The 26251-nt window shown below is 47.7% G+C and overlaps 1 protein-coding gene across 1 annotated transcript in view; it reads left to right on the forward strand.

Moving 5' to 3' along the window:
• Positions 1-14908, forward strand: part of rhcgb (Rh family, C glycoprotein b) — a 38979-nt gene extending 24071 nt beyond the window's left edge. The window contains 3 exon segments of the mRNA XM_038814130.1: positions 5646-5719; positions 10247-10340; positions 14804-14908. Coding sequence (XP_038670058.1) covers positions 5646-5719; positions 10247-10339 — 167 coding nt within the window. The 3' untranslated portion in view covers position 10340; positions 14804-14908.
• The last annotated feature ends 11343 nt before the right edge of the window (positions 14909-26251 follow it).

Raw genomic sequence — 26251 nt, forward strand, 5'->3', positions numbered from 1 at the left:
GAACGAACCTACCATGACTGCAACCAGCCAACATACAGTACAGAGGTGGTTAGTCCTCGGCATTGGGGGAGGGGGAGGCTTTCTATGGGCTCCTGCAGCTCAAAGGAAGAGGGGAGGGGGACACCTGCACGTGTAATTTGTCCATACTGAGTTCAAAGTTGGAGCCCTGCACTCCGCTCATTGGAGCCATCAAAGGCAGACATTTCTGATTGAGGTGGGAATGCCAGCATCCAGCCAAAGGCTCAATCCCACAGCCTTGAAGCTGATTCACAGGGAAAGCAAATGCTACACGTGGTCGAATAGCTTGAGGACGCTGATGGTCGAAGCTTAGCGGGACGGAGCAAATGCTGATGGAATAAAAGGGACAGTAGCAAAGCGGGTACAAAGTTGTTTGACGAGCAGGAAACAATCAGTAATGGTCAATGGATAATTTTGGGGGCTGGAGGAAGGCTTGTCGTGGTGGCTCGTGAAACAGGGGCCATTGTCTGGCATGACCGTCAGCGGAATGCCATGGCGGGCAAACGTCTCCTTACACGCCCTAATCACAGCCGAGGATGCTGAAAACGCTGGCAAGCAGAGCAGTTGAGCACCACATTGGCGATGTCATCATTGATGCCCGGCCAGTAGACGGCTTCTCCGGCCCTGTGGCGGCATTTCTCGATTCCTAAATGGCCTTCATGGAGTTGCTCCAACATTAGCTGGCGCATGCCTTGTGGGATGACGATGCGATCCAATTTCAGGAACACCCCGTCGACAACCGCCAGGTCATCACAGACATTGTAAAATTGCGGGTATTGGCCCTTGAACCACCCGTCTGACATTAGACGCATCACCCGCTGCAGAACTGGGTCAGCCGCTGTCTCGCGGCAAATTTGCATCAGTCGTGCATCCGAAGCTGGCAAATGGGAGGCTGCAAGCTGAACGTGAGCATCTATTTGGCAAATGAAGCCGTCGTGATCACACGGAGTTGTGATCGACCTTGAGAGGGCATCGGCAACGACAAGGTCCTTGCCAGGGGTATAGATCAGTTGAAAGTCGTACCTGAGTAGGATACGCTGGAGGCGAGGCGTCATGTCATTCAAGTCCTTTTTGATAATATTTACAAGCGGGCGGTGGTCGGTTTCAATCGTGAACTGCGGAAGTCCATAGACGTAGTCGTGGAACTTCACAACTCCAGTGAGAAGGCCAAGACACTCTTTCTCAATTTGCGCATAGCGCTGCTCTGTGGGAGTCATTGCCCGCGATGCATACGCAACGGGGGCCCATGACGAGGCTTCGTCTCGTTGCATGAGCATGGCTCCAATCCCCGACTGACTGGCATCAGTAGAGATTTTGGTCTCTTTGGTCGGGTCGATAAAGGCCAACACTGGGGCCGTAGAAAGCTTGGCCTTCAGCTCCCGCCATTCAAGCTCGTGAGCGGGGAGCCATCAGAAATCTGTGGTTTTGCGAACCAGGCCTCTGAGGGCCGTGGTGTGTGAGGCGAGATTCGGTATGAACTTCCTGAGGAAATTCACCACGCCCAGGAACCGGACGATCGTTTTCTTGTCCTCGGGCATCTTCATGGACATGATTGCTGCAATCTTGTCCTCATCCGGACGCACCCCCTGTTGGGAGATGTGATCCCCCAGAAACTTAATGTTCGACTGGCTGAAGGAGCATTTGGCCCTATTGAGGCGGAGGCCGTGTTCGTGAATGCGCCTGAAAACGCGCTTGAGGCGGGCAATGTGTTCCTGCGGGGTGGTTGACCAGATAATAATCTCGTCGACATATACCCGGACGCCGTCGATCCCCTCCATCATCTGCTCCATTATTCGATGGAAAACTTCGGACGCAGAGATGATGCCGAATGGCATTCGGTTGTAGCAGAACCTGCCAAAGGGTGTGTTGAACGTACACAGCTTCCTGCTTGACTCATCTAGTTGGATCTGCCAGAAACCATTCGAGGCATCCAGGTTTGAGAAGAGTTTGGCGTGGGCCATCTCAGACGTGAGCTCCTCACGTTTCGGAATCGGGTAGTGATCCCGCATGATATTCTGATTCCGATCTTTAGGATCAATACAGATCCGCAGCTCGTCGGACGGCTTCTTAACGCAGACCATGGACTTACCCAATCTGTGGGTTCAGTGACCCTAGAAATAACTCCTTGGTCCTGGAGGTCCTGGAGCTGTTGCTTGAGGCGGTCCTTAAGGGACGCTGTGAGGTGCGTGAACGACAAGCGTAGCGTTGGGCTTGAGTAAGATTTTATACGTGTACGCGAGCACGCCCATGCCCTTGAAGACATCATGGTACTGCTGGATGATGGAGTCGAGTTGCGCCCATCGCAACTCGACTCTGTCTGTGTCAGAAGATGCAGACACATTGCTTGAAGAGAGAGTGTACTCCCTGCACTAAGTGGAGCAGCTTGCATGCCTGTGCACCAAGCAAGGAGGATTTTGAGGCAGCAACAATCTCAAATGGGAGAATGACTGTGTGAGCACGATGTGTCACCTCGAGGCGGCAGGACCCGCGGGCAGCGATGGCGTTGCCATTGTAGTCAAGCAATTTACACGCAGATGGCAGGACGGCAGGCTGTACGCAGAGCTTGCGGAAATCAGACGATGCAATGAGAGTGTCCAAGCAGAACCTGACAGGGGACCGGTTGCCCGTAAGGGTGGCACACCACTCATCATCCTGGCTGACGCTGTGGACGTGGACGGGTTCAGTGCCACACTTGGGGAACATCATGTTCGTGGTAACGATGCCAACTTGGAACGGGACCTGTGGGTCATCGCAGGCACAGTCGGAAGCAAGGTCTGGAGTAGGTTCATTGATGGCAGGTTGGATAGCCCTGACGTCTCTGTGGGGCTGGGTGGACCTCCTCAAAACAGCAGGCAGGGAAGATCTGCACATTGCAGCGTAGTGGCCGCATTTGCCACAATGCCCGCGGGTCTTCGCGGGACATTGCCGCTTTAAGTGGGCGGAGCCGCAGTTGCTGCACGCCAGAGCGTCGGGACGTTCATCGCGCCACCGCGCATGCGCGGGGCGATCCAGCGAGGTGCGCACCTGCGTGAAGCAGTCTGTAACATCACCACGTTCGCTGCGTGTCAGCGCGGGACTCTGCGAAAAGCGCGCGAAATGGCCGCCATCGTTCAGATCCAGAGCCTGAAAAGATTTAATAATTTGTACCCGTTCTGCCTCGTAAGGGGCTTGCCGCGCCGCTTCAGCAGCCTGGATGCAGGGGTAGCGCGTGGAGGCATGATCTTATTGAATGGTGGAGTAGGCTCAAGGGGCCGAGTGGCCTACCCCTGGCCCCTAGTTCATATATAATTTTGTCAATCTGATTTGTCCAATCAAAATGTAGATTAAAATCACCCATGATTACAGCTGTACCGTTATCACAAGCCCCCAGTCTACTTGCAGTAAACCATGTCCTGTGGTGTGTTTATTGTTAGGGGGCCGATTTAAAACCCCCCCCCCCCCCCCCCCCCCACCCCCACCCCCGCTCCCAAAGTGACTTCTTGCCTTTATTATCCCCCATCTCCACGGAAACTTATTCAAGTTGTCTCTTACTCTTCTAAACTCTAATGGATACAAACCTGACCTCTCCAAACTCTGCTTAATCTCCAGAACTATGGCCATCTCTATTGTGCCAATGTCATTCTTAATTAAGACGGTTACCCCTCCACCTTTTCCTGCCTTTCTCTCTGAATGTCACGATGCTTGCAAATTCAGATCCCAGTCTTGGTCGCCCTGCAGCCACGTCTCTGTCATGGCAATGTTAATGGGAATGAATCCAAAAAGAATCACTTGACACTCGGGTCTGCTCCAGGCATCAAACAGTTTATTTATTACACTGGCGGGGAGCAGGCAACTGGGATAACCAGATTCTTCTCCACCGACCAAAGAGAATCATGGCTGTACAATTTCAGACGGTTGCTCATCCCATCCCCGCTGGACACAATCCAATTCTAATGATTACAGATTACATACATTGACCTTTCGGACAAATGAAACTGCTTACTGGGCACCAGCGAACTTCATGATCATCTCATGGACAACTAAGGGGGTTACTTGTGCCTTTATGTCATGCTCCAGATCCCCTTATCGACCGTCCTTGGGTCTTGTGCATACACAGTTCCCTACTCAATCTTGTTCCAGGCTGGTACCATTGTCATCGTTCCACAGGAACATCTGCCTGAGGGTTGCTGATCAGGAGCGTTCTGCTGAATGTGCACTTTTGTGTATTTCTGTGTGAGACAGCCCATATGAGGAATGTGGTCAAGTTAGTTAGCTAGGTTCCTTGATGCCTTGCAAACACCTCATAGTTAATTATGAAGATATATATATATATATAAATACATGTGGGTTATATACTATTTATTGCATGTGCCTCTGCCCTAGGTAACCCACTTCAACAGAAATCAGATCAGATATAGTTATTTCTATATGTGGATTTTTATTTCTCTGAGCTGTTTTTTCAAGCCTGTGGGTGTGGTAGTAGCTGCATACAGTCTTCAAAGTAGTGCCCTGGGATCTTTTACATCCACCCGAGCAGTCTCGGTTCAATGACTCATTCAAAGGGCAGTGCCTCTGACAGCGCAGCGTCAGTCTTGATTTCTGTGTTCGGAACTCCAGAGTGGGACTTGACCTGAGAATCTGGGGAGCCTGAGGCAGGAATGCTGGCCAATGAGTCAAAACGGTGCGCAATTGTACACGGGCAAAGGGCCAATTCCTTCTCAGGCGAGAAAGCATACAGCTGATTAAATGACCTCACTGTCACAGTGCGACAGCTGCCCCGAATACATCCTACCCAAACCTAAAAGAAACGTACGTTAAATTCCAGTCTCTTGTTCAGCAGAAAGCGACCATGTATGGATGGCAACATGGCATGTTTAAAACAAGGCTGTGTGCGTTTGTTAGCGATACTGGGTGAAGGTTTGCCTGTCTATTTTCTTTAAGGCACTACGCCTTTTTGGAAACCACACGACTGAGTTTCAGAAGCCACAATCAGATCCCATTAAAAAAAAAGGCTGGTCTCTGCCTGCCACCTTGTGGAGTTTCTGTGCCATTACATTAGAGTAATTATGAAAAGCCAGAAGAAAACCGCTTGCAGAGTATGTCACATTGAAAGAATAAGTACAAATTGTTATTTGGTGTATTCTAATCTGTGCAATAACAGCCTATTAAAAAAATAATCAGGTATCATACATTGCAAGGGATCTTTGACACGATTGCATTTAGATGCAAAAGTCCATCTGGTCCCATTTCTTCTCGATACATTACCTGTCGTCTTTCCGTTACTGCCTACAGCTTTACCTCAGCTCATTCACCCTGCCTGCTAACCAGTTAGAGCCATTGTTTAATCCTCTGCCCAAAGAAATTCCTTCTGGCTTCTGCCCCTCAACCTGCCCTTCACAGTATTAAGCTTGTGTCCTCTCACGAGGTGCTGTCGTGCGGAGATTGCAAGGCTGGCAATCTGGAAAGGTTGGTCCAATCGGCCTAAAAGAAGACAGTGTCCCTTAGCTTCATATTTTCCTTTAGCATCTTTTACTGCCACGTAAATAGCCCAGCCTAATTTTACAGTCCAGTCAACCCGGGAAAGTTTTATCAGTTCAAAGTTTGTTTGAAAGCCACTGATTGCTGTTGATGTTTAATTTCCCCTGAAGGTTTTATTCTGAAGTTGCCATTCTGGGGCGATCCATCAGATGAAAACTGCTTTGAAGACGAGGTGTACTGGGAGGTAGGTAGATGCGGGGGTGCAAAGTAACAGCAAAACTGGAGTTGGTCATTCCTCACCACTGGCACCGGGAACTGTACCTTCTCCTGCTTTCAATGGGTTACAATATAATTATGACACAGAGGAGACCATTTGGCCCATTGATTCCATACTGGCCATCCAGTCAGCCCCATCTCCTGCTATATCTCCATTGGCCTTGCACTTTTATAACTGGACATATTTAAAAGTTTTTTTTTGCCATTGATGCACTTGTCAGAGCTCGCCTGTGGATATATTAATGCCTTAACTGGAGTATGTTTCTCTTTGCGTGATTTTAGTAATTAAGTCGAGTCAAACGATCGTCTCAGTTAAGTGACTGCTTCACTAACACGGAATATCGCTTCATTTTTCGGATCTTTCAGACACAGCGGCACATACAAATATTAACAAACTAGCTCCTCACCAGCGTCATAAATTCTGATTTGTAGAATTAGAGTCTTCTCCCACACTAATTCTTTCTTTCCTGGCCCTTTAAATCCTCTCGAGCCCCATATGTCCACCAGGTTCCCCTTCATTCTGCATCCTGCGGGCTTAAGCTCAACATCAGCTAATCGCCACTTCCTGGTTTCTTTCCTGCCCCTTTCAACCTTGCACTGTTAGAAAGATGGAGGGGGGGGGGCGCAGTCAGCTCAATCCGCTCTCTCTCTCTCTCCTGCAGTCCCTCTGCTCTATTTCATACTTCAAGCCTGGATTGAATAAATAATGAGAAAGGATTTGTGAGACACAAAATTGAAAGGCAAAAGAACCAGGTAACATTTTCAAAAACCCAAGTTGTTGTGATGTGGACTGCACTGCCTGAAAATGTGGTGAAAGCCGAGTCCGTCGCCACTTTCAGAAGAGAATTGGATTGAAGAGGAACAAATTGCAGGGCGATGCAGAGAGAAATTGGCAATGTTGCTATTTGGATCGCACTGTGTAATAGCCAGCGCAGGCGTGACGGGCCGAATGGTCTCCGTCGCTGCTGTATCGTTCTGCGATGAAGCCCATTTAGCACCAAGTGATTCCCTGGGGTATAATAATCCAGCCCAACTGGGTACCCAAATTGAATTTAATTCTTAAACCTCATACACCACCCAATTATTAACCTCACTGAATGCAGCAGCAGAGGCAGCCTTGAACTCTCCAGTTTGTTCATCCCAATTTACATGTTACGTGCATCGGAATGTTTGCTGAAAACTGAAGCTGTTTTATTATCTTCAGGATACCCAGTGTTGGGGGATTCCTGACTGTAAAGGAAAACTCTGTAAATTCCACTGATTCTCTTCCAAGAACGTAGGCAAACTGCAATAGAAGAAAACGGAAAGCACTGGAAAAGCCAGCAGGTCTGGCAGCATCTGTGGAGAGAACGATACACACTCAGGCACACACACACACACACACGTGGCGGGCACCATTGCATAGGAAAATCTGGAGAGTGACCAAGGCCTCTCTCCAAATTCTCCTGTCCCACCTGCCCACAATGATGCCCCCCCCTCTCCCCACTGGCAGGCCAGACAATCGGACCCACAGTTCTGAAGAGGCATCATATTGGACTCCAAACGTTAACTTTATTCTCCCTCAGGCAGCACAGTGGTGCAGTGGGTGAGCCCTGCTGCCCCACGGCACCGAGGTCTCAGGTTCGATCCTGGCTCTGGGTCACTGTCCGTGTGGAGTTTGCATATTCCCCCCGTGTTTGCGTGGGTTTCACCCCCACAACCCAAAGATGTGCAGGCTAGGCGGATTGGCCACTCTAAATTGCCCCTTAATTGGAAAAAATGAATTGGGTACTCTAAATTTATAAAAACTTTTAAAAAACAGGGCAGCACGGTGGCGCAGTGGGTTAGCCCTGCTGCCTCACAGCGCTGAGGTCCCAGGTTCGATCCTGGCTCTGGGTCACTGTCCGTGTGGAGTTTGCACATTCACCCCATGTTTGCGTGGGTTTGGCCCCCACAACCCAAAGATGTGCAGGCTAGGCCACTCTAAATTGCCCCTTAATTGGAAAAAGTGAATTGAGTACTCTAAATTTATTTTTTTTAAATTAAAAAAAACTTTATTCTCTCTCTCTGCCAGACCTGCTGGGCATTTCCAGCACTTCCTGTTTTTATTTCAGATCTCCAGCGTTCGTAGTAATTTGTTCTTATTCTACTGGAATAAAGGAATATCATTCTGCCCATTAAGCCCGTCCTGCGCACTGCTCATGTACACCCTCTCCGATCATGAACTTTATTCCATTGATCTAACCTCCTTGCACAGTCCCTTGGATTTGACATCTAAAAGGGTGGTCAGTGAGTTTAAAAGTCTGAAAGAAAATGTTGTTTTGTGAACGAAATGAGACCTCTGCAATGAAGATTAGAGTCATAAGAGGTTTTCCAGCGCGCAAAGTGGCCCTTCAGCCCATCGCATCCGGGCCAACCATAATTCCAATTTCCAGCACTTGGTCCGTCGCCTTGTACACTTTGGTATTTTAAGTGCTCATCTAAATACTTGTTAAATGCTGGGAGGGTTCACGCCACTGCCACCCTTTCAGGCAGTGAGTTCCAGGCTCCCACCACCCTCTGGGTGAAAGGGTTTTTCCTCACATCCCCTCTCTAGCACATTACATTAACTCTCTGCCCCCTGGTTATTGTCCCCTCCAATCAGGGATAAATACCTTCCTATCCACCCAATGTCTCTCATAATTGTGTCCTCCCAAAATGCATTACCTCACACTTTTCATGGTTAAATTCCATTTGCCACTCTTCTGCCTGTCTAACCAGCCCATCTACACCTTCCTGTAATCTAAGCCTGGCTCCTCGCTGTTTGCCACACCACCAATTTCTGCGTCATCTGCAAACTTACTGTCGTGGAAATCATAATAAAGACAAATTCCTCGAGGTTCGATTTTAAGTAAATTTATTGACACAAATATATTTGTGGAGAGAGAGTGTTCCAGCTTCAAAAGCTAGTGCACTGCACTCTGAGTTATACAGTCCAAAACCATTATATTTATAGTGTGAAATAAACAACTTTGAAGAGATAAAGCTTGGAAACATACGCAAGAGGAAATATGAATGTTTTGCCCTTGGTTTAAAAACAATTCGAGTACGCATTTTGTTGTCCTTCGGAAGAACAACTTATTATCATAATAAGGCCGAGTACAAAATACTAAGCAGTATTTAGTTTACATTACTTGACCTACTTATTTTCGCTCAAAAACAGTGTTAAAATATATTCAATATTCCCAGCATGCTTCTAAATTGGCAACTCATTAACTTCCCTTCCTCAATTACTTATCACACCTCCTACATTCACATCCAGAATCATCGATGTATGCTACCAATCCCTGTAGAACACCACTGGACATAAACAACCTTCAACCATCACCCTCTGCCTCCTACCACTAAGCCAGTTTGGATCCAGTTTGCCAATTGTCCTGGATCCCATGGGCTCTTACCTTCTTCATCGGCCTCCCATGTGGGACCTTGTCAAAAGCCTTACTAAAGTCCATGTAGCCTACATCAACCACACTACCCTCATCGATACACCTAGTTACCTACTCAAAAAATTCAATTAAAACCATGCCGGCTATCCTTGATTATTCTGGCCTCTCCAAGTGGAGATTAATTCTGTGCCTCAGTTTTTTGCAGTAGTACCCCTGCCACTGAAGTCGAAATGAAATGAAATGAAAATCGCTTATTATCACGAGTAGGCTTCAATGAAGTTACTGTGAAAAGCCCCTAGTCGCCACATTCCAGCGCCTGTCTGGGGAGGCTGGTATGGGAATCGAACCGTGCTGCTGGCCTGCTTGGTCTGCTTTAAAAGCCAGCGATTTAGCCCAGTGAGCTAAACCATCCCCTATTAGTTAGACTCACTGTCCTGTAATTTTCTGATTCGCCTCTACGTGCCTTCTTGAATAATGCCACCACATTAGCTGTCCTCTGGCACCTCTCCTGTGACCAGAGAATAATTGAACATTTTTGTCAAAGCCCCTGCCAACTTCTCCCTTGCCTCCCACAGCAACCTGGGATATATTTAATCTGGGCCTGGGATTTATCCACGTTTTGGCCCGTTAAAACTGTTAATACCTCCTCCCTCTCCATGTTAAGTCTCCATGATTTTGATTCCCACATGCATCATCTTTATCCATAGTGAACACAGATACGAAGCACCTATATCTTCCAGTTCCACACACAATTTGCCACCTTGCTCCCTAATAGGCCCACTCTTACCCCGGTCACCTTTGGATTTTCCTTTATTTTACCCGCCAGTGCTTTTTCATGCCCCCTCTTCGTTCTCCTAATTTCTTTCTTAAGTAACTCCCTGCACTTCCTATATTCTTCTAGGGCTTCCGCTGTTTTGAGCCCTCGATATCTGCCATAGGCCTCCCTTTTTTCCCCCTTTACCCAACCTTGGATCTCCCTCGACGCCCAGGATTCTCTGGACTTATTGCTTCCACCCTTCACGGTTAATGGTTGTTTCAGAGAAGCTGGTTTCCAATCCATTTAACTCTTGGCAACATCTTTAAATCTATAGGTGCCGGGGGAAGAAGAGGCTGCATTGTACAGTGTCCATTATGCGGACAGCCCACCGACAAAATCTGCTGCAAATGGAGACACTCAACAATAAGGTGAGCTGTGTGTTCCATTCCACAAAGCCAATTATGAAGGATGGAACTGGAGCCAATCATGACTCGCTTAAATTTATTAACAAAGATTTTTTTTAGCAGTTAGTTTTTCATGGGATGCAAAGCCAATTTATTGCCCATCTCCACCTACCCTTGAACTGCCGTTTCATAGGGCAGTTAAGAGTTGACCACATTGCCGTGGATCTGGAGTCCCATGGGGGTCAGACCAGGCAAGGATGACAGATTTCCTTGAGTATTTATTAGTGGGGTTGCAACAATCAAAGGGCTTTGGCAAAGAGTCATCCGGACTCGAAACGTCAGCGCCCCTCTCTCTCCACAGATGCTGTCAGGCCCGCTGAGATTGTCCAATATTGGTTTCAGATTCCAGCATCCGCAGTAATTTGCTTTTAACTATAGTTTCATGATCGCCATCAGCGAGACGAGCTTTCAATTCCATATTTATTATTTTAATTTGAATTCTGCCAGCTACTGTGAGAAGATTTGAACTCCTTGTCTCCAAAACATTAGCCTGGGTCTCTGGATTACTAGTTCAATGACATGAGCAGTATGCCAAGCATACTGCACTTCCACATCCATGTTACAAACATAAATCTCCCAACCCAACGACCACAGTTGCACTCTGTGCCTACCTACAAGGATTCAAGCGAATCACCAGTTTATGCCCACCACCTGCGTACAATTAAACAAAGTTAATATACAATTAACACTATGTTAATGCTCATGAAGTATTAATGGGCTTCTTATGAGCACAGGTCCAACGCTGATGGAGCATTGCAGTAGCGAGATGGTTACCTTTCGCCACCTAGATGCCTACTATCATCATTGCGGCCCGGTAGCACAGTGGTTAGCACTGTTGCTTCACAGGGCCAGAGTCCCAGATTTGATTGTCGGCTTGGGTCACTGTCTGTGCAGAGTCTGCACATTCTCCCCTTGTCTGCGTGCGTTTCCTCCGGGTGCTCCGGTTTCCTCCCACATGTCCTGAAAGACGTGCTGTTTGGTGAATCGGACACTCTGAATTCTCCCTCGGTGTAACCGAACAGGCGCCGGAATATGGCGACTAGGGGCTTTTCACAATAACTTCATTGCAGTGTTAACGTCAGCCTACTTGTGACAATAATAAAGATTATTATTATTACAGGGAGCAGAAGTTCAATTCTCAGCATTATCAGTTTGACAATTTGGGCCAGGCGCCTGAAAAGATGGAGAGAATGAATGTAAAGCTTAAAAACCTTCCTGGTTGATTAATTCCCTTTAAGGAAGGGAATCTGCCATACTTACCTGGTCAGGCCTACATGTGACTCCAGACCCACAGTAATGTGGTTAGAACATAAGAACTAGGAGCAGGAGTCGGCCATCTGGCCCCTCGGGCCTGCTCCGCCATTCAATAAGATCATGGCTGATGTTTTTGTGGACTCAGCTCCACTTACTCGCCCGCTTGCCATAACCTTCAATTCCTTTACTGTTCAAAAATCTATCCATTTTTGTCTTAAAAACATACAACGTGGTAGCCTCACGTGCTTCACTGGGCAGGGAGTTCCACAGATTCACAACCCTTTGGGTGAAGGAGTTCCTCCTCAACGCAGTCCTCAATCTGCTCTCCCTTATTTTGAGGCTGTGCCCCCTAGTTCTAGTTTCACCCTCCAGTGGAAACAACCTCCCTGCTTCTATCCTATCTATTCCCTTCAGAATTTTATATGCTTGATTGTTAGTTTCACTCAAGATATTTAGGAGCAGGTAATAAATATTGACCGTGCCAGAGATACCCACTTCCTGAGAATTATTTTGTAAAATATAAAACAGGACTCAGAATACGCAGAATACAGGGATCAGTTCTGGGTCCCGTGCCGTTTATGTACATTAATGATCTGGGTGTGAATGTTGGAGGTGAGAGCAGTAAGTTTGCAAATGCGTCGAGGTCACAGGTTCGATCCCGGCTCTGAGTCACTGTCAGTGTGGAGTTTAGCACATTCTCCCCATGATTGTGTGGGTTTTGCCCCCACACCCCAAAGATGTGCAGGGTAGGTGGATTGGCCACACTAAATTGCTCCTTAATTGGAGAAAATGAATTGGGTACTCCAAATTTTTTTTTTTTTTAAGTTTGCAAATGACACAAATATTGGTGATTTGGTAAATAGTGAGGAGGCAAGTCTTAGATTACAGGATGATATAGACGGGCTGGTTAGATGGGGCAGAACAGTGGTAAATGGAATTTAACCCTGGGAAGTGTACATTTTGGGAGGATTAACAAGGCAAGGGAATATACAATGAGTGATAGGACTCTAGAAAGTACAGAGGACCAGAGCAACCTTGGTATGCATGTACATTGATCCTTGTAGATAAGGTGGTTAAGAAGGCATACGTGATACCTGCCTTTATTAACCGAGGCATAGAATATAAGAACAAGGATTTAACTAGTTAGGCCACAGCTGGAGTATTGTGTGCACTTCTGGAAGCTACACTATAGGAAGGAAGTGATTGCACTGGAGGGGGAGCACGGTGGCGTAGTTGTTAGCACTGCTGCCTCGAGGTCCCAGATTCGATGATGACCCTGGTTCACTGTCCGTGTGGAGTTTGCACATTCTCCCCGTGTTTGCGTGGGTTTCATCCCCACAACTCAAAGGTGTGCAGGGTAGGTGGATTGGCCATGCTAAATTGCCCCATAATTGGATAAAATGAATTGGGTACTCTAAATTTATTTTTAAAAAGTGATTGCACTGGAGAGGGTGCAGAGGAGATTGGGCAGGATGTTGCCTGGCCTGGATCCTTTCAGCTATCAAGGGAAACTGGATAGGCTGTGGTTGTTTTCCTTGGAGCAGAGAAGGCTGAGGGGGACCTGATGGAGATGTATAAAGTTATGAGGGACATAGATAGGGTTGGACAGGAAGGTACTTTCCCCCTTAGCGGAGGAGTCAATAACCAGGGGGCATAGAGTTAAGATAATGGGCTGGAGAGGTAATGTGAGGAACAACCCTTTCACCCAGAGGGTGGTGGGAGTCTGGAACTTACTGCCTGAAAGGGTGGTAGAGGCAGGAACCCTCCCAACATTTAAGAAGTATTCAGATGAAAATGGAAATTAAAATGAAATGAAATGAAAATCGCTTATTGTAACGAGTAGGCTTCAATGAAGTTACTGTGAAAAGCCCCTAGCCGCCACATTCCGGCGCCTGTTCGGGGAGGCTGGTACGGGAATCGAACCGTGCTGCTGGCCAGCCTTGGTCTGCTTTAAAAGCCAGCTATTTAGCCCAGTGTGCTAAACCAGCCCCTAATGATGAGCGCTTGAAACTCCAAAGTATACAAGGCTACGGACCAAGTGCTGGAAAATACGATAGGTGCTTGATGGCCAGCACGGACATGATGGGCCGATGGGCCTCTTTTCATGCTGTAAAACCTCTATGACAAATATGATCCGGGTGTAAAACCTCCTCTTTACGGCACTCTTCAGTAGAGAGAGAAATGGAGACAAAACAACATTTTATTTCTAGAAACCTTTCACATGTTGAAACAGGAGCGAAATAAAACAAATTATGATGACACTAGGCCACAGAAGGAGATGTTACAGGTCAGATAACCAAACATTTAGTCAAAGGGATAGATTGTAATGGCTGGATTTACCCAACCAGCCATTCTCACCGGCGGAATCTCCTGGTCCACCCGAACTCCTGCCATAGATTTTTGCGGTGGGGGTGGGGATAGAACGGGATACTCCATTGACAGTGGCTGGATCTGCTGATCCCGCTGCCGGCTAATGGTGGGAAGCCACCTCCGCTACCACGAAACACTCCGCGGGTGGAATATCCCACCCCAGGAGATTCTTAAAGGAGAAGGTGAGGTAGAGAGGTGGAGATGTCTAGAAAGGGGATTACAGAGCTCAGGGCCTGGGCAACTGAAAGCATGGACACCAAAGGCGGAGTATTTTGACTGGGAATGCACAAGAGGCTAGAATTAGAGGAGCGCAGATATCTCAAAGGTTGGAGGAGATTACAGAGACGGGGCAGAGGATTTGAAAACAAGGCTGTGAATTTTAGCTCACTCGGCTAAATCGCTGGCTTTGAAAGCAGACCAAGCAGGCCAGCAGCACGGTTCGATTACCGTACCAGCCTCCCCGGACAGGCGCCGGAATGTGGCGACTAGGGGCTTTTCACAGTAACTTCATTGAAGCCTACTCGTGACAATAAGTGATTTTCATTTCATTTTTTCATGTATTGAATAAATAGCTGCAGCCTCGCTAGCTGGCCACAGGGGGGCGCAGTTCAGCTCTGAACCACAGAAAAGGAAGGGCACTGGGGTGAAGAGTTAAGGAAACACAGAAACCATAATCTGCAAGGAGATTGAAGGAAAGAGTGGCAATTTGTACTAAGAAACATTGGAGATCGGATAAAATTAGGTGATCAGCCTATTGAAGATGATCCTGCTTGTAAAATGGTTATGTCTGTGTCTCTTTTTAGCCTCTTTTGGGTCGTATGCAATTTTATGAAGCATTTACAGTTAGAAAACATATCGAATACCTCTGTAAATACTGAACAACGATTAAAATCAGCACCTTCACTGAACTCATCCGGAAATGTGCAATACAATCCGTCTTCCTTCATGACTCCACGTAACGGGTGATGGAATTCTTCGAGATCCTCTTGGAATGAGATGACGGGGTTCAGGACCAGGACCAGTTCCATTTCTTCAGCAACATTTACCATGAATGCTTGCCCTCACCTGAGGACTGCTCGGTCTCCCTTGAACCATTAGCTTTTTTAAGGACGGATCTATTCAGAGCCAGCGACTGTCGCCAGCAGCTCCTTCCATCTCTTTTGTTTCTCTGTAAATTCCCCTCTGATTTTCCTCCTTTGAAGGGTGCTGACTCTTGCTGGGGCACAGCTGGCAGCCTCTACCCTCTTGATCTCTGATTGGAGGCCGCATGGTCAATGTCAGAACGGTGTCGAGGGCCTTTTACCACCAGAGAGTGGGTTATGTTTTTTTCTAAAAGGGGGGGGGGTTTGTTGGGTTACGGGTATAGGGTGGATACGTGGGTTTGAGTAGGGTGATCATGGCTCGGCACAACATTGAGGGCCGAAGGGCCTGTTCTGTGCTGTACTGTTCTATGTTCTATGTTCTATGTTCTATGTGTGTTCACTGTTGTAGTGGCAACCTGCCCTGCCTGTTTGACAAAAAAGAGCCCCCATTTGTTCTTATTCAATTTCCACACACATTCAAGGGGGGGGGGGGGGGGGGGGGGCGTGGTATTGTCAAATGTTAGCGAAGAATAAACATGAGACAGGAAATCGGCAACTTGACTTGCAGAACCCTGTCCAGTCCTGTTTAAAGCATCTGCTAATTTGTTATTTACTTGTTTTCCATTGGGTGTCAGTGAAAAATGATCAGGGAGGAACTTGGCGGATTTTATTTGCTCTCTGTCTCCCTGGTTCAGACCCAGTTGCAGCATGGGTGGTCTGAATGAGGTCAGCTGACTCCCTGCCAAGATCATGTTAAGATTTGTTGAGATCATGACTGATCTGATTTCAATTATACTTTCCTGTCCACTCCCTATATCCCCATATTAATCTAGAATCTGCTCCCTGTATCCTCTTGTTAATCTAGAATCTGCTCCCTGTATCCTCTTGTTAATCTGGAATCTGCTCCCTGTATCCTCTTGTTAGCCTAGAATCTGCTCCCTGTACCCTCTTGTTAATCTAGAATCTGCTCCACATATCCTCTTGTTAATCTAGAATCTGCTCCCTGTATCCTCTTGTTAATCTAGAATCTGCTCCCTGTATCCCCTTGTTAATCAAGAATCTGCTCCCTGTACTCTCTTGTTAATCTAGAATTTGCTCCCTGCATCCTTTTGTTAATCTAGAATCTTCTCCTTGTATCCTCTTGTTAATCTAGAATTTGCTCCCTGTATCCTCTTGCTAATCTAGAATCTGCTCCCTGTATCCTCTTGTTAATCTAGAATCTGCTCCCTGTATCCTCTTGTTAATCAAGAATCTGCTCCCTGTATCCTCTTGTTAATCTAGAATCTGCTCCCTGTATCCTCTTGTTAATCTAGAATCTGCTCCCTGTATCCCCTTGTTAATCAAGAATCTGCTCCCTGTACTCTCTTGTTAATCTAGAATTTGCTCCCTGCATCCTTTTGTTAATCTAGAATCTTCTCCTTGTATCCTCTTGTTAATCTAGAATTTGCTCCCTGTATCCTCTTGCTAATCTAGAATCTGCTCCCTGTATCCTCTTGTTAATCTAGAATCTGCTCCCTGTATCCTCTTGTTAATCAAGAATCTGCTCCCTGTATCCTCTTGTTAATCTAGAATCTGCTCCCTGTATCCTCTTGTGAACCAAAAATCTATCATCTCAGCCTTAAAAAAATATTCAATGACCCTGCAAGGTGCAAATTATTATATATAGCTTGTCCAGCAGTCCTGTACCTGGAAGGCCCAGAATTCCCTCGATGACGTGTGTAAATTACACCAAAATTGACATCAGTCACTGTGCCAATCTTGCTAATTGAAATGCTAATTGGGAGATTGTTCGCCAGATTCTACCACTGAGCTCGCTCACCCGGTTTTCATAACGGAAGCGCAAACTGACATTCGAAGCATGTTGAAGCTGGTTGGGCAGAGAGTGGCAAGAGAATTCACGGTGGTTACTGGCAGATGAGGGCCGGCAGGGGATCTCCTGGTGATGAGGAGGGCGCTCGATCTCCTGGCTTTGTACAAGAAGGAGTGTCTATGTCCCACTTGGCGGTGTCCACTTTGCTCAGACCCCAGTTAAAAAGCAAATTGAAGGGTTGATTACTGTCGGGGGAGCACCAATCAGCATTTCGCAATCAGTCCGTCCACCCCTTCCTGGCACTAAACTCGGAGACTGGTGGAAACGGAATTGGATCACCCATTCTGAGCAGGAGAATATAAAACTCAAACCTCTGAAATAGTCGATTTGGGCAGATCCTATTGAAGTAGATGGAAACTAAAAAATGAAATGAAAAATGCTTATTGTCACAAGTAGGCTTCAAATGAAGTTACTGTGAAAAACCCCTAGTCGCCACATTCCGGTGGGGAGGCTGGTATGGGAATTGAACCGTGCTGCTGGCCTGCCTTGGTCTGCTTCAAAAGCCAGCGATTTAGCCCTGTGCTAAACCAGCCCCATGCATAGGTGCATAAACTGAAACTGTGCACCTATACGGCATCATGTTTCTCTTTGTTACATTTTGCTATTAAGCAAAGATGCTAACAGAGTGTAAAACAGCGTTCTTCGCCATGTCAGCCTTTGACAAGTGGAAGTAGTTAGAAAACCCAAAGTGAAGTTTCTTTTTCGGAAGTCAAAATTGAAGAGAAGCTGGATCTGGATCTTATGGCTCCATACCACCTCCCTGACAATTGTATCTTTTCTTTGTGATATGTAACATTTGCCAATCAGATTTCCCCTGTTTGTAGGCGAGAGAAAAAAACCAAATCAGCAATGATGTAATTTCATGGCTAGATGGGCCGAACGGTCTCCGCCTGTTCCTCTGATCTCCATTTCCGCAAATTGGAGAATCATCGAGAAACAAGTGACTGGAAGTTCTCTATGGAGACGTTTAAATTGACAAGTGGCATAGACTGAAAGTCTATGGGCGCGATTCTCCGCAAATGCGGAGAGTCGTGAAGGCTGCCGTGAAACTGGCCGTGTTTCACGGCAGCCTCCGGGACCCGATTCTGCTCCCCGGTCGGGGCTAGCAGCGGGGCCCCGTGAACCTCGGCGTCGCAGGCTTAGCGAACTTCGCTAAGCCCGCGCGCCAAGGGTAACGGCGGCTGACGCGCATGATGACGTCAGCCGCGCATGCGCGGATTGGACGGCTCCAAGCCGCGCATGCGCAGATGACGTCATCACGCATATGCGTGAAACCCGCGCATGCGCGGGCCGTTATGCCCCTCAGCCCCCCCCCGCGGACTGATCCAGCGGGGCGGTGGAGGAACAAAGAGTGCGCGGGGTTCTGACCCGCTGCCCGCGATTGGTGCCCACTGATCGCGGGCCCATGCCACCTTTGGCATGGCCGTGGTGCGGCCGTGCCAATCGATGCCATGGTTCTCGAGAACGGCACTTTGCGGCCGTTTTCACGAACGGTGAGAGCAGGTGTGTTGGAGTTTGTGAAAACGGCCGTAAAGGCCTGGGAAATCGGCCCATCGGATAGGGGAGAATCGCTGTTCGCCATAAAAAAAACGGCAAGCAGCGATTCGTGTCGTGGGGGGGGGGGGGGGGGGGAGAAGAGCGGGAGGTCGGGAAAAATGTCGGGAAGGCCCTCCCACTATTCTCCGACCCGTCATGGGGGGTGGTGAATCGCGCCCTATGAGCGTGGCTTTTGAGAAATTGCATGAATTCACAGTTCCATTAGGGAAGATGCTGGTTTAGCACAGTGGGCTAAACAGCTGGCTTGTAATGCAGAACAATGCCAGCAGCACGGTTCAATTCCCATACCGGCCTCCCCGAACAGGCGCCGGAATGTGGCGACGAGGGGCTTTTCACAGTAACTTCATTGAAGCCTACTTGTGACAATAAGCAATTATTATTATGATGCATTCAGATCGAACACGAACTGAAATCAGGTGATCATTCGCTGGAGGAGATCTCCAGGCCTGACCCTACACTTTCTAGTCAACAGTTAAAATTGTTTATGTAGGATATAATATGATACTTTTAAAACTAGGAAGCTTCGATTGTTCTCAAAAATGCTTCTTTCCAAAACGAAATGGAGGCTTCGGCACCGAGAAATGGGGTGACTCCTCTAGTTAATTCAATACTTGGCGACTTTAGGTCATGCTGCAATTGTTGACGGTAATTGCACACTAATGCATGGCTGGAGTCAGTGTAGGGTGATTAGGTCTATGGTGTGTAGCGGGGCGACGCAAACAAGCAGCAGAGGGCGTTGGACAGAGTGCACGCGATTGAGGAAATTCAAACATTGTAAAACCCGGTGGAAATCAGTTCTGCACAAATGTCCTCATTAAAATTCCCCCATGTTGCCCTGGTCCCATGTGACATCCGACCCTGGGCCTTAAATTCTTAAGGCAGCATAACACCCTTTGAGTCTTACTAAATTCTAAAGATGTGTTTTGTTCAGTAACCGCACCATAAATTGAAAGATTTGTTTTTATCTGTTTTGAAGTGTGCACAATGGATAATTTTGATTTGACAGGTGAAATATTTGACCCACCTCCCTCACCTGTTCAAGTTGCGGGAATGAATATCATATCACTCCACACGTCTGCATTTATCTTGTGTCTTTGATGTAGTAAAACATCCCAGAGTGTTTCACAGAAACATTAACGAGCTAAATTTGGCATTGAGTCACACAGGGAGGAATTGGGATTAAAGGTTCCCAAGGTGACTAAAAGTTGGTTCAAATAAATTGCTTTGAAGGAGCTGCTTAAAAGGAGAGAGATGTGGCAAGGCCGAGAGGGCAAGGGGAAGGATTGCCAGAGATTGCCGCCCAGGGAGCCACTGGCACCGGTGCCAATAGCGCAGCGATATGCCAGTGGCCCGACCTCGGAGGGTTGTGAAGCTGAAAGGGTTACAGAGATAGTTGTCAATTGCTGGTTTAACTCTGTAAGAAGTCTTACAACACCAGGTTAAAGTCCAACAGGTTTGATTCAAACACGAGCTTTCGGAGCGCGGCTCCGAAAGCTCGTGTTTGAATCAAACCTGTTGGACTTTAACCTGGTGTTGTAAGACTTCTTACTGTGCTCACCCCAGTCCAACGCCGGCATCTCCACATCAGGTTTAACTCTTGACAGCTCAGCTCCAGAAGTGGTCGTTTGGCTCCCATTTGCTGTATCAACATGGGAAATGCGGCTGTATCAGAATAAACCAAGAGGCACTTCGCAATGAGATAAGAAAGTGCCCTGCCCTCAAAGCCTCTAAAACAGAACTGATCTTGATTTTGTTTTCCCTTGAAAAGTGAGTTTCATAAAATTATACACTTCTGGGAGGTCAATGTCACACTGCCACCACTGTAACTCCAATGTGAATTAATCTGGCAGTGAAAATGCCTTCATAGCGTGAAGGACGCTATCACTGTGATTGGGGAGAGTGGTTTTGGTCTTGAAAATCCAATATCTTCAGATTCCTTACAGCTTTATCCAAACGATTATGGTACCTCCGCAGCAGCCAGCATCACGCGTGCTGAAGGTTGACCCTTCTATCAGCACGAGAATCAGCGGCGGGTTTAGTCCAAAGAGTCTTTATTAAAATTAGCTTTCATGGTGTGTTCTCAAATCCCCCTTCCTTACTCGACCACCAATGCTTAAACTGGGAAGAATTCTTATTTTTTATATATTCCTTATTATGTGGAACAGCTTTGGAAACGTGGTGAAGGGTTCTTCTCGTTGGTATTTGTAGCAAAATGGTAATTATAAATGCAATTCTCATCAAAAGGGCTCTTCACGAGCAAACTGTGCTCCCTCCATAATCCTGCTACACGTGTGGCACAGACGTGTAACACTGCGGTATTGCACACCGTGGGCAGCACAATGGTTAGCACGGTGGCTTCACAGTGCCAAGGTCCCAGGTTCGATTCCCGGCTTGGGTCACTGTCTGCGCGGAATCTGCACATTCTCCCCGTGTCTGTGTGAGTTTCCTCCGGGTGCTCCGCTTTCCTCCCACAAGTCCCGAAAGATGTGCTGTTAGGTAACTTGGACATTCTGAATTCTCCCTCTGTGTACCCGAATAGGCGCCGGAATGTGGTGACCAGGGGCTTTTCACAGTAACTTTGCAATGTAAGCCTAATTGTGACAATAAAGATTATAAAAAACAAAAATAAAAATTGGAGCACCAACCATGTACTAAAGGTGTTTACTGATGCATCAGCATTGAGGTCGAACTAGCTGGCATGGGTTTTTGTCAGTGTTGCGTTGTTGCTAATTTGATGTGTGCAGTGTCAATCTCATTTGTATTTAATGTGGACAGAGTCTGCGGAGCCACCAAACGTCAACACAACCTTCCGGCTGAATCTTTTTTTTCCCAGAAAGCACTGCCCAGATTTGTCCTCGGCATTATTTTGACAGCCATCTATAAAATAAAGTGGCCTTGACCCAGCTCAAAATTCATTTGAAATTTGTTCAAATTAAGCAGGCTTCCCAGAAACCTGGGCTCGCTCGGAGGCAGAGCAAATTGTTCAGGGGCCGTTGTTGCTTCTCCCAAGCTGCCAGATCTCACTCGGATTGAGCCAGTAAATTTTCCCCCTGTGTTCCAGAACAGGCGCTGGAGTGTGGCTTTTCACAGTAACTTCATTGCAGTGTTAATGTAAGCCTACTTGTGACATTAGAGATTATTATTATTAAAGGACATGGCTTCTCTCGGACAGTTTGCTTGAGAAACCATTGTTAAGCTGTGAAGCTAGAGGGCGAGTGTCGGTATGATGTTTAACCAGGAGAGGCATCAAAGCCAAGCTCCATTCTGCCTTCAGCGGATGTATACACAGGTACTTTCCAGGCAGGGAACCTTGGCTGCATAACTCCTTGTAATAAATTTAGAGGACCCAATTTTTTTTCTTCAATTAAGGGGCAATTTAGCGTGGCCAATCCACCTACCCTGCACATTTTTGGGTTGTGGGGGTGAAACCCACGCAGATGTGGGGAGAATGTGCAAACTCCACACGGACAACGACCCAGGGCCGGGATTCGAACCTGGGTCCTCAGCGCTGCAGTCCTGGCTGCATAACCCTTGACACCGAGTGCTTCCGGTGGAAGTTCAATGGCGAGAATCAAGGTCTGAACCAGGGACCTTTGGGTTGACAGTATGTGAGGGAGGCTTTACAATCAATGGAATGGATTGGTGAAACCTACTATCCTTACCTGGATAGGTTCTTGAATGTATTCCCTTATTAATTATGGTAAACACAACTCTAACCTATTCGGTTCTAGGCACAAAATCTTTTTGAAAAGAAATGTGATGGGATTGAAGTTTGACTTTTAAAATGTATAATGTACACGTGTACTTTTAAAGCAAATTTCTGAACTTAAATGTACGGTTTGCACAAATTTATATTTGTAAAGGGTTTTAAAGTTTAAGAGAAGTACTTATTAAAATCTATTTGCCCTGCACCTGGAGAGTTTTATGGAGCCTGCACAGAAGGGGAAATGCGGCATTCCGGGTGATTGGATGAAGCTGGGGCACAGATTTCCATGTCCTGCCAGCGGACGGAGATGCAGATATTAAGTCAGCTGCGTGTTTGTAGCAGCTTGGGCCTCGCATTGTCTTGTGGTGTGTTCCTAGTGGTGATGCGTTTGCATGCCCTGAATGCTTGTTCGCGCGTGAAACTTTCAAAATGACTTCCTACCATCAAGCTCAAGTCAGCAGCGTGTAAGGATCGTGCGACACCCACTCCACGTTCAGCTGAAGGGGCCTTGTGCGGTTGAGTCTAAGGTCAGCAGGTTTCCTTGCTGACGGCATGATAATAATCAAAATTATCTTTATTAGTATCACAAGTAGGCTTACATTAACACTGCAATGAAGTTGCTGTGAAAATCCCCTAGTCGCCACACTCCGGCGCCTGTTCAGGTACACAGAGGGAGAATTCAGAATGTCCAATTCACCTAACAGCATATCTTTCGCGACATGTGGGAGGAAACCGGAGCACCCGGAGGAAACCCACGCAGACACAGGGGGAATGTGCAGACTCCGCACAGACACTGACCCAAGCCTGGAATCGAACCTGGGATCCTGGTGCTGTGAATCAACAGTGCTAACCATTGTGCTACCGTGCTGCCCAAGGGAGGGCAGCAGGAGAATGGCAGCTTGCGTGGAGGGTTGTGCCAGCAAGGGGAACTCTGGGGTGGGTTGGGGGCGGGTGAAATGGGTCGGGGGCATGGTGGAGTGGAAAAGGGAAGGGCCTGACATCCTAGGTGTAGTCAGGACTGTTGGTCAAGGTTAGAACATGAGGGGCCTAAAGGGCAGGGTAGGTACTGTTTACATGTGGGCCCATCTCAGGGTGTTCGATGGCATAGGGGACATTCACAGTCAAAGGGGGATATCGATTTGGTCGGGAGGGAGGTCTACCCTAAGGTTAGGACAATGAAAGGTGGCAAATTCCAGGCTATGGCATCTAACAGCAACTCTAGGAATGATGATCTAGGGTCATGTTGATGGGGATGGACTTAGGCCTGTGGGTGGGGGACGTGTTGGCGGGGGGGGCGGGGGGGGGGGGGTTGCTGGGGAGGTGGCATGACAATTTGAAGAATGACAGAGTGCAAGGAATTGCTGGGTGGGGGGGAGTTCTAGAGGGAAGGGGCAATGTGATTTTGGGAGGGTCGAGGCTGATGGAGACGAACATGAAATAGGTGGAGGGCAATAGGTTCTATCGCAAACTTTACAATTACCATTCTTGTTACTTCTCTAAAAGTCCCTAGGGGCAATGCCAGAATTTGTGATTGAAGTGGGAGGAACTCAGTTTGAGCTGGGCGGAGATCTACTTGTGGACAGTGGAAGAAGGGGAAAATCTCACTGCTCATTAGTTCCAGGCACGAGAATCAGGGAGAGACATTCTCATCTCACTGGACACTTCCTTCACACAATTGCTGAGATACATCTGGATGTCACACACCTGAGATCCCTGCATACTCAGCAGCAGGAGGATAAAATGGGTGGGATTTTCCAGCCCTTTCCGCCAACGGGGTCTTCCAGTCTCACTGAAGACGAGCTCCGTACTGGGTACCCCGGTGGAAAGACGGGGCAAGGCGTCGATACTGGAAGATCCCACCAGAGGTCAATATTGAGCTGCCTCTGCTTGGCCGGAGGCGGGGAGTGGGGGGGGGGGGGGGGGGGGCGGGTGGCACAAAATCCTGCCCAATATGACAACGGTCGGGTGTGTGTCTCTCACCAGTCGCTAACAGAGGCAACAACAGAGAGGAAGGCAAGTCAGGATAGGGCCATCGATAGGAGGCATGGCTGAAGGCAGACACTGGCCTTTGGTAGCAAAGGTGTGGTTGTGAGGAGGAGCCTCCTTTTTCTTTGTGGAGGAGGTGCTTTTTTATGAGCTACCATAGGCTGCTTTCCCCTTTGAGGGGGAGAGCTGACTGGCGGTGATTTAATCTGAGGATCACCGCACCGAGGTTGAGAAGGAATTGAACCCGCGCTGTTGACCTCCGCCTGCTTCACAAACCAACAGCCAACTGAGCTGAACCGACCAGTACCTGCTGCATTGTCAGCTGACAGCGCGTTTCATCAATGAAAAACAGTCACTTTCCTCAGAATCGCATGCACACCATTGGCACTTTTAATTGTCATGAGATTTGCCTGGGAATTGCTGGAAAGTAGTAAAATAGAACTGATGCCCACCATCTGTCGTCGGGAGTGCCACCGTTCTGCCTGGGATCTCTGTCTTCATTTCACTTCTCAGGCATCTACAGCTCTGTGGGTCTAATCCTTTCACCTACTGACAGTAACAGGACAGCCAGAGGCCTGACCTTTTTTTTCTGTAGGTGTTGAGATCATTTCAGGACCCTGGAGCCAGCATTTCGTTTTACAGCTGGCAGCCAATTAACAGGGTGTTCTCCAGCCAGCCAGTCAGGGGCCATGGGTTCCAGAGGTGAGTGCTCAAGAGAGCCTGGCCCACTGTGTGCACAGCAGCCATCACTGTGAGACCAATGGTGGCGCGGTGGCGCAGTGGTTAGCACAGCTGCCTCACAGCTCCGGGGTCCCAGGTTCAATTCCGGCATTGGATGACTGTGGAGTTTGCACCTTCACCCCATGTCTGCGTGGGTTTCCTCCGGGTGCTCCGGTTTCCTCCCACAGTCCAAAGATGTGCAGGTTAGGTGGATTGACCATGCTAAATTGTCCTTAGTGTCCAAAAGGTTAGGTGGGATTACTGGTTACGGGGATAGGGTGGAGGTGTGGACTTAAGTAGGGTGCTCTTTCCAAGGGCCGGTGCAGACTTGATGGGCCGAATGGACTTCTTCTGCTGTATGATTCCATGGGAGTTCTGTTGGGAGTCAGAGGGAGCAGCAGGAGGGGTAGTCATCAGCATCAGAGTGAAGCGCTTGAAAAGTAAAAAGCGTCTGGTCATCCGAGACATCTGTCCGCACAACCTCATTACTCAACTGCAAGGCTGTAAAATGAGCAGACAGGGGCCTTGCCAATTGCTGTCAGTGACCTTTTCCAACAGTCTGGACGGAGCTCTGCTCTCTTGCTGTGAGGCCATCACGTGTTGGGGATTGGACACTGCGAGAGGGTCTGTGAATTTCACAAACACGGGCCAATTGCCCTTTTAAGTGCTACTCTTGGCTGGTGAGCACTATCTATGGGATATCGGGGGAAAGTGCACAGAGGCAGGAAAACATTATAGAGCCGATCCGACACCCAGTGTTCCAAATACCCACACCCCTGCAAACTCCAAAATGAATCTGCCTCCCTGGAAAATTCAGGCAGGGGTATTTCTCATTTAAAATCTATAGTGGCAAATTCTATGACAAGGATAGGTGCAACATGAATGGATCCACTGTACAAAACAAATGCCACCTTGTGTTCACCAAAATGAAGGAAACACTGGTGTGAAATGGAACAGGCACAGCACAGGTTTATATGAAGGAATAAAGCCCCTGCTTTTCCGCCCCATCAGGTTTTCCCAGGTTAAATCACATTTGGTGAGATACAGTAAATCTTCCCCCACACTACCCCATCAAGCATGCCCAGCTCAGCTACAGGACTTACTCAATTCAGAGTAAAGCTCTTCCGACTCTTGCCAAGTCAAGCACTCCTAGGCCAGGTATGTGGCGTAACATCAAGCACATGGATGACATTGTTTTAAATCGGATTAAAGTTTTCTCAACATTAAGACAACCGAGAATTTTGAGGCCACGCTCCATATGCATTAGGTGACGATGACAACATACTCTACACAGCCTCCTGCAGAAGAATGTCCCATACTGTAACCATGT

This window comes from Scyliorhinus canicula, chromosome 12, assembly GCF_902713615.1.
Source record: "Scyliorhinus canicula chromosome 12, sScyCan1.1, whole genome shotgun sequence".
NCBI classification, from domain to species: Eukaryota; Metazoa; Chordata; class Chondrichthyes; order Carcharhiniformes; family Scyliorhinidae; genus Scyliorhinus; species Scyliorhinus canicula.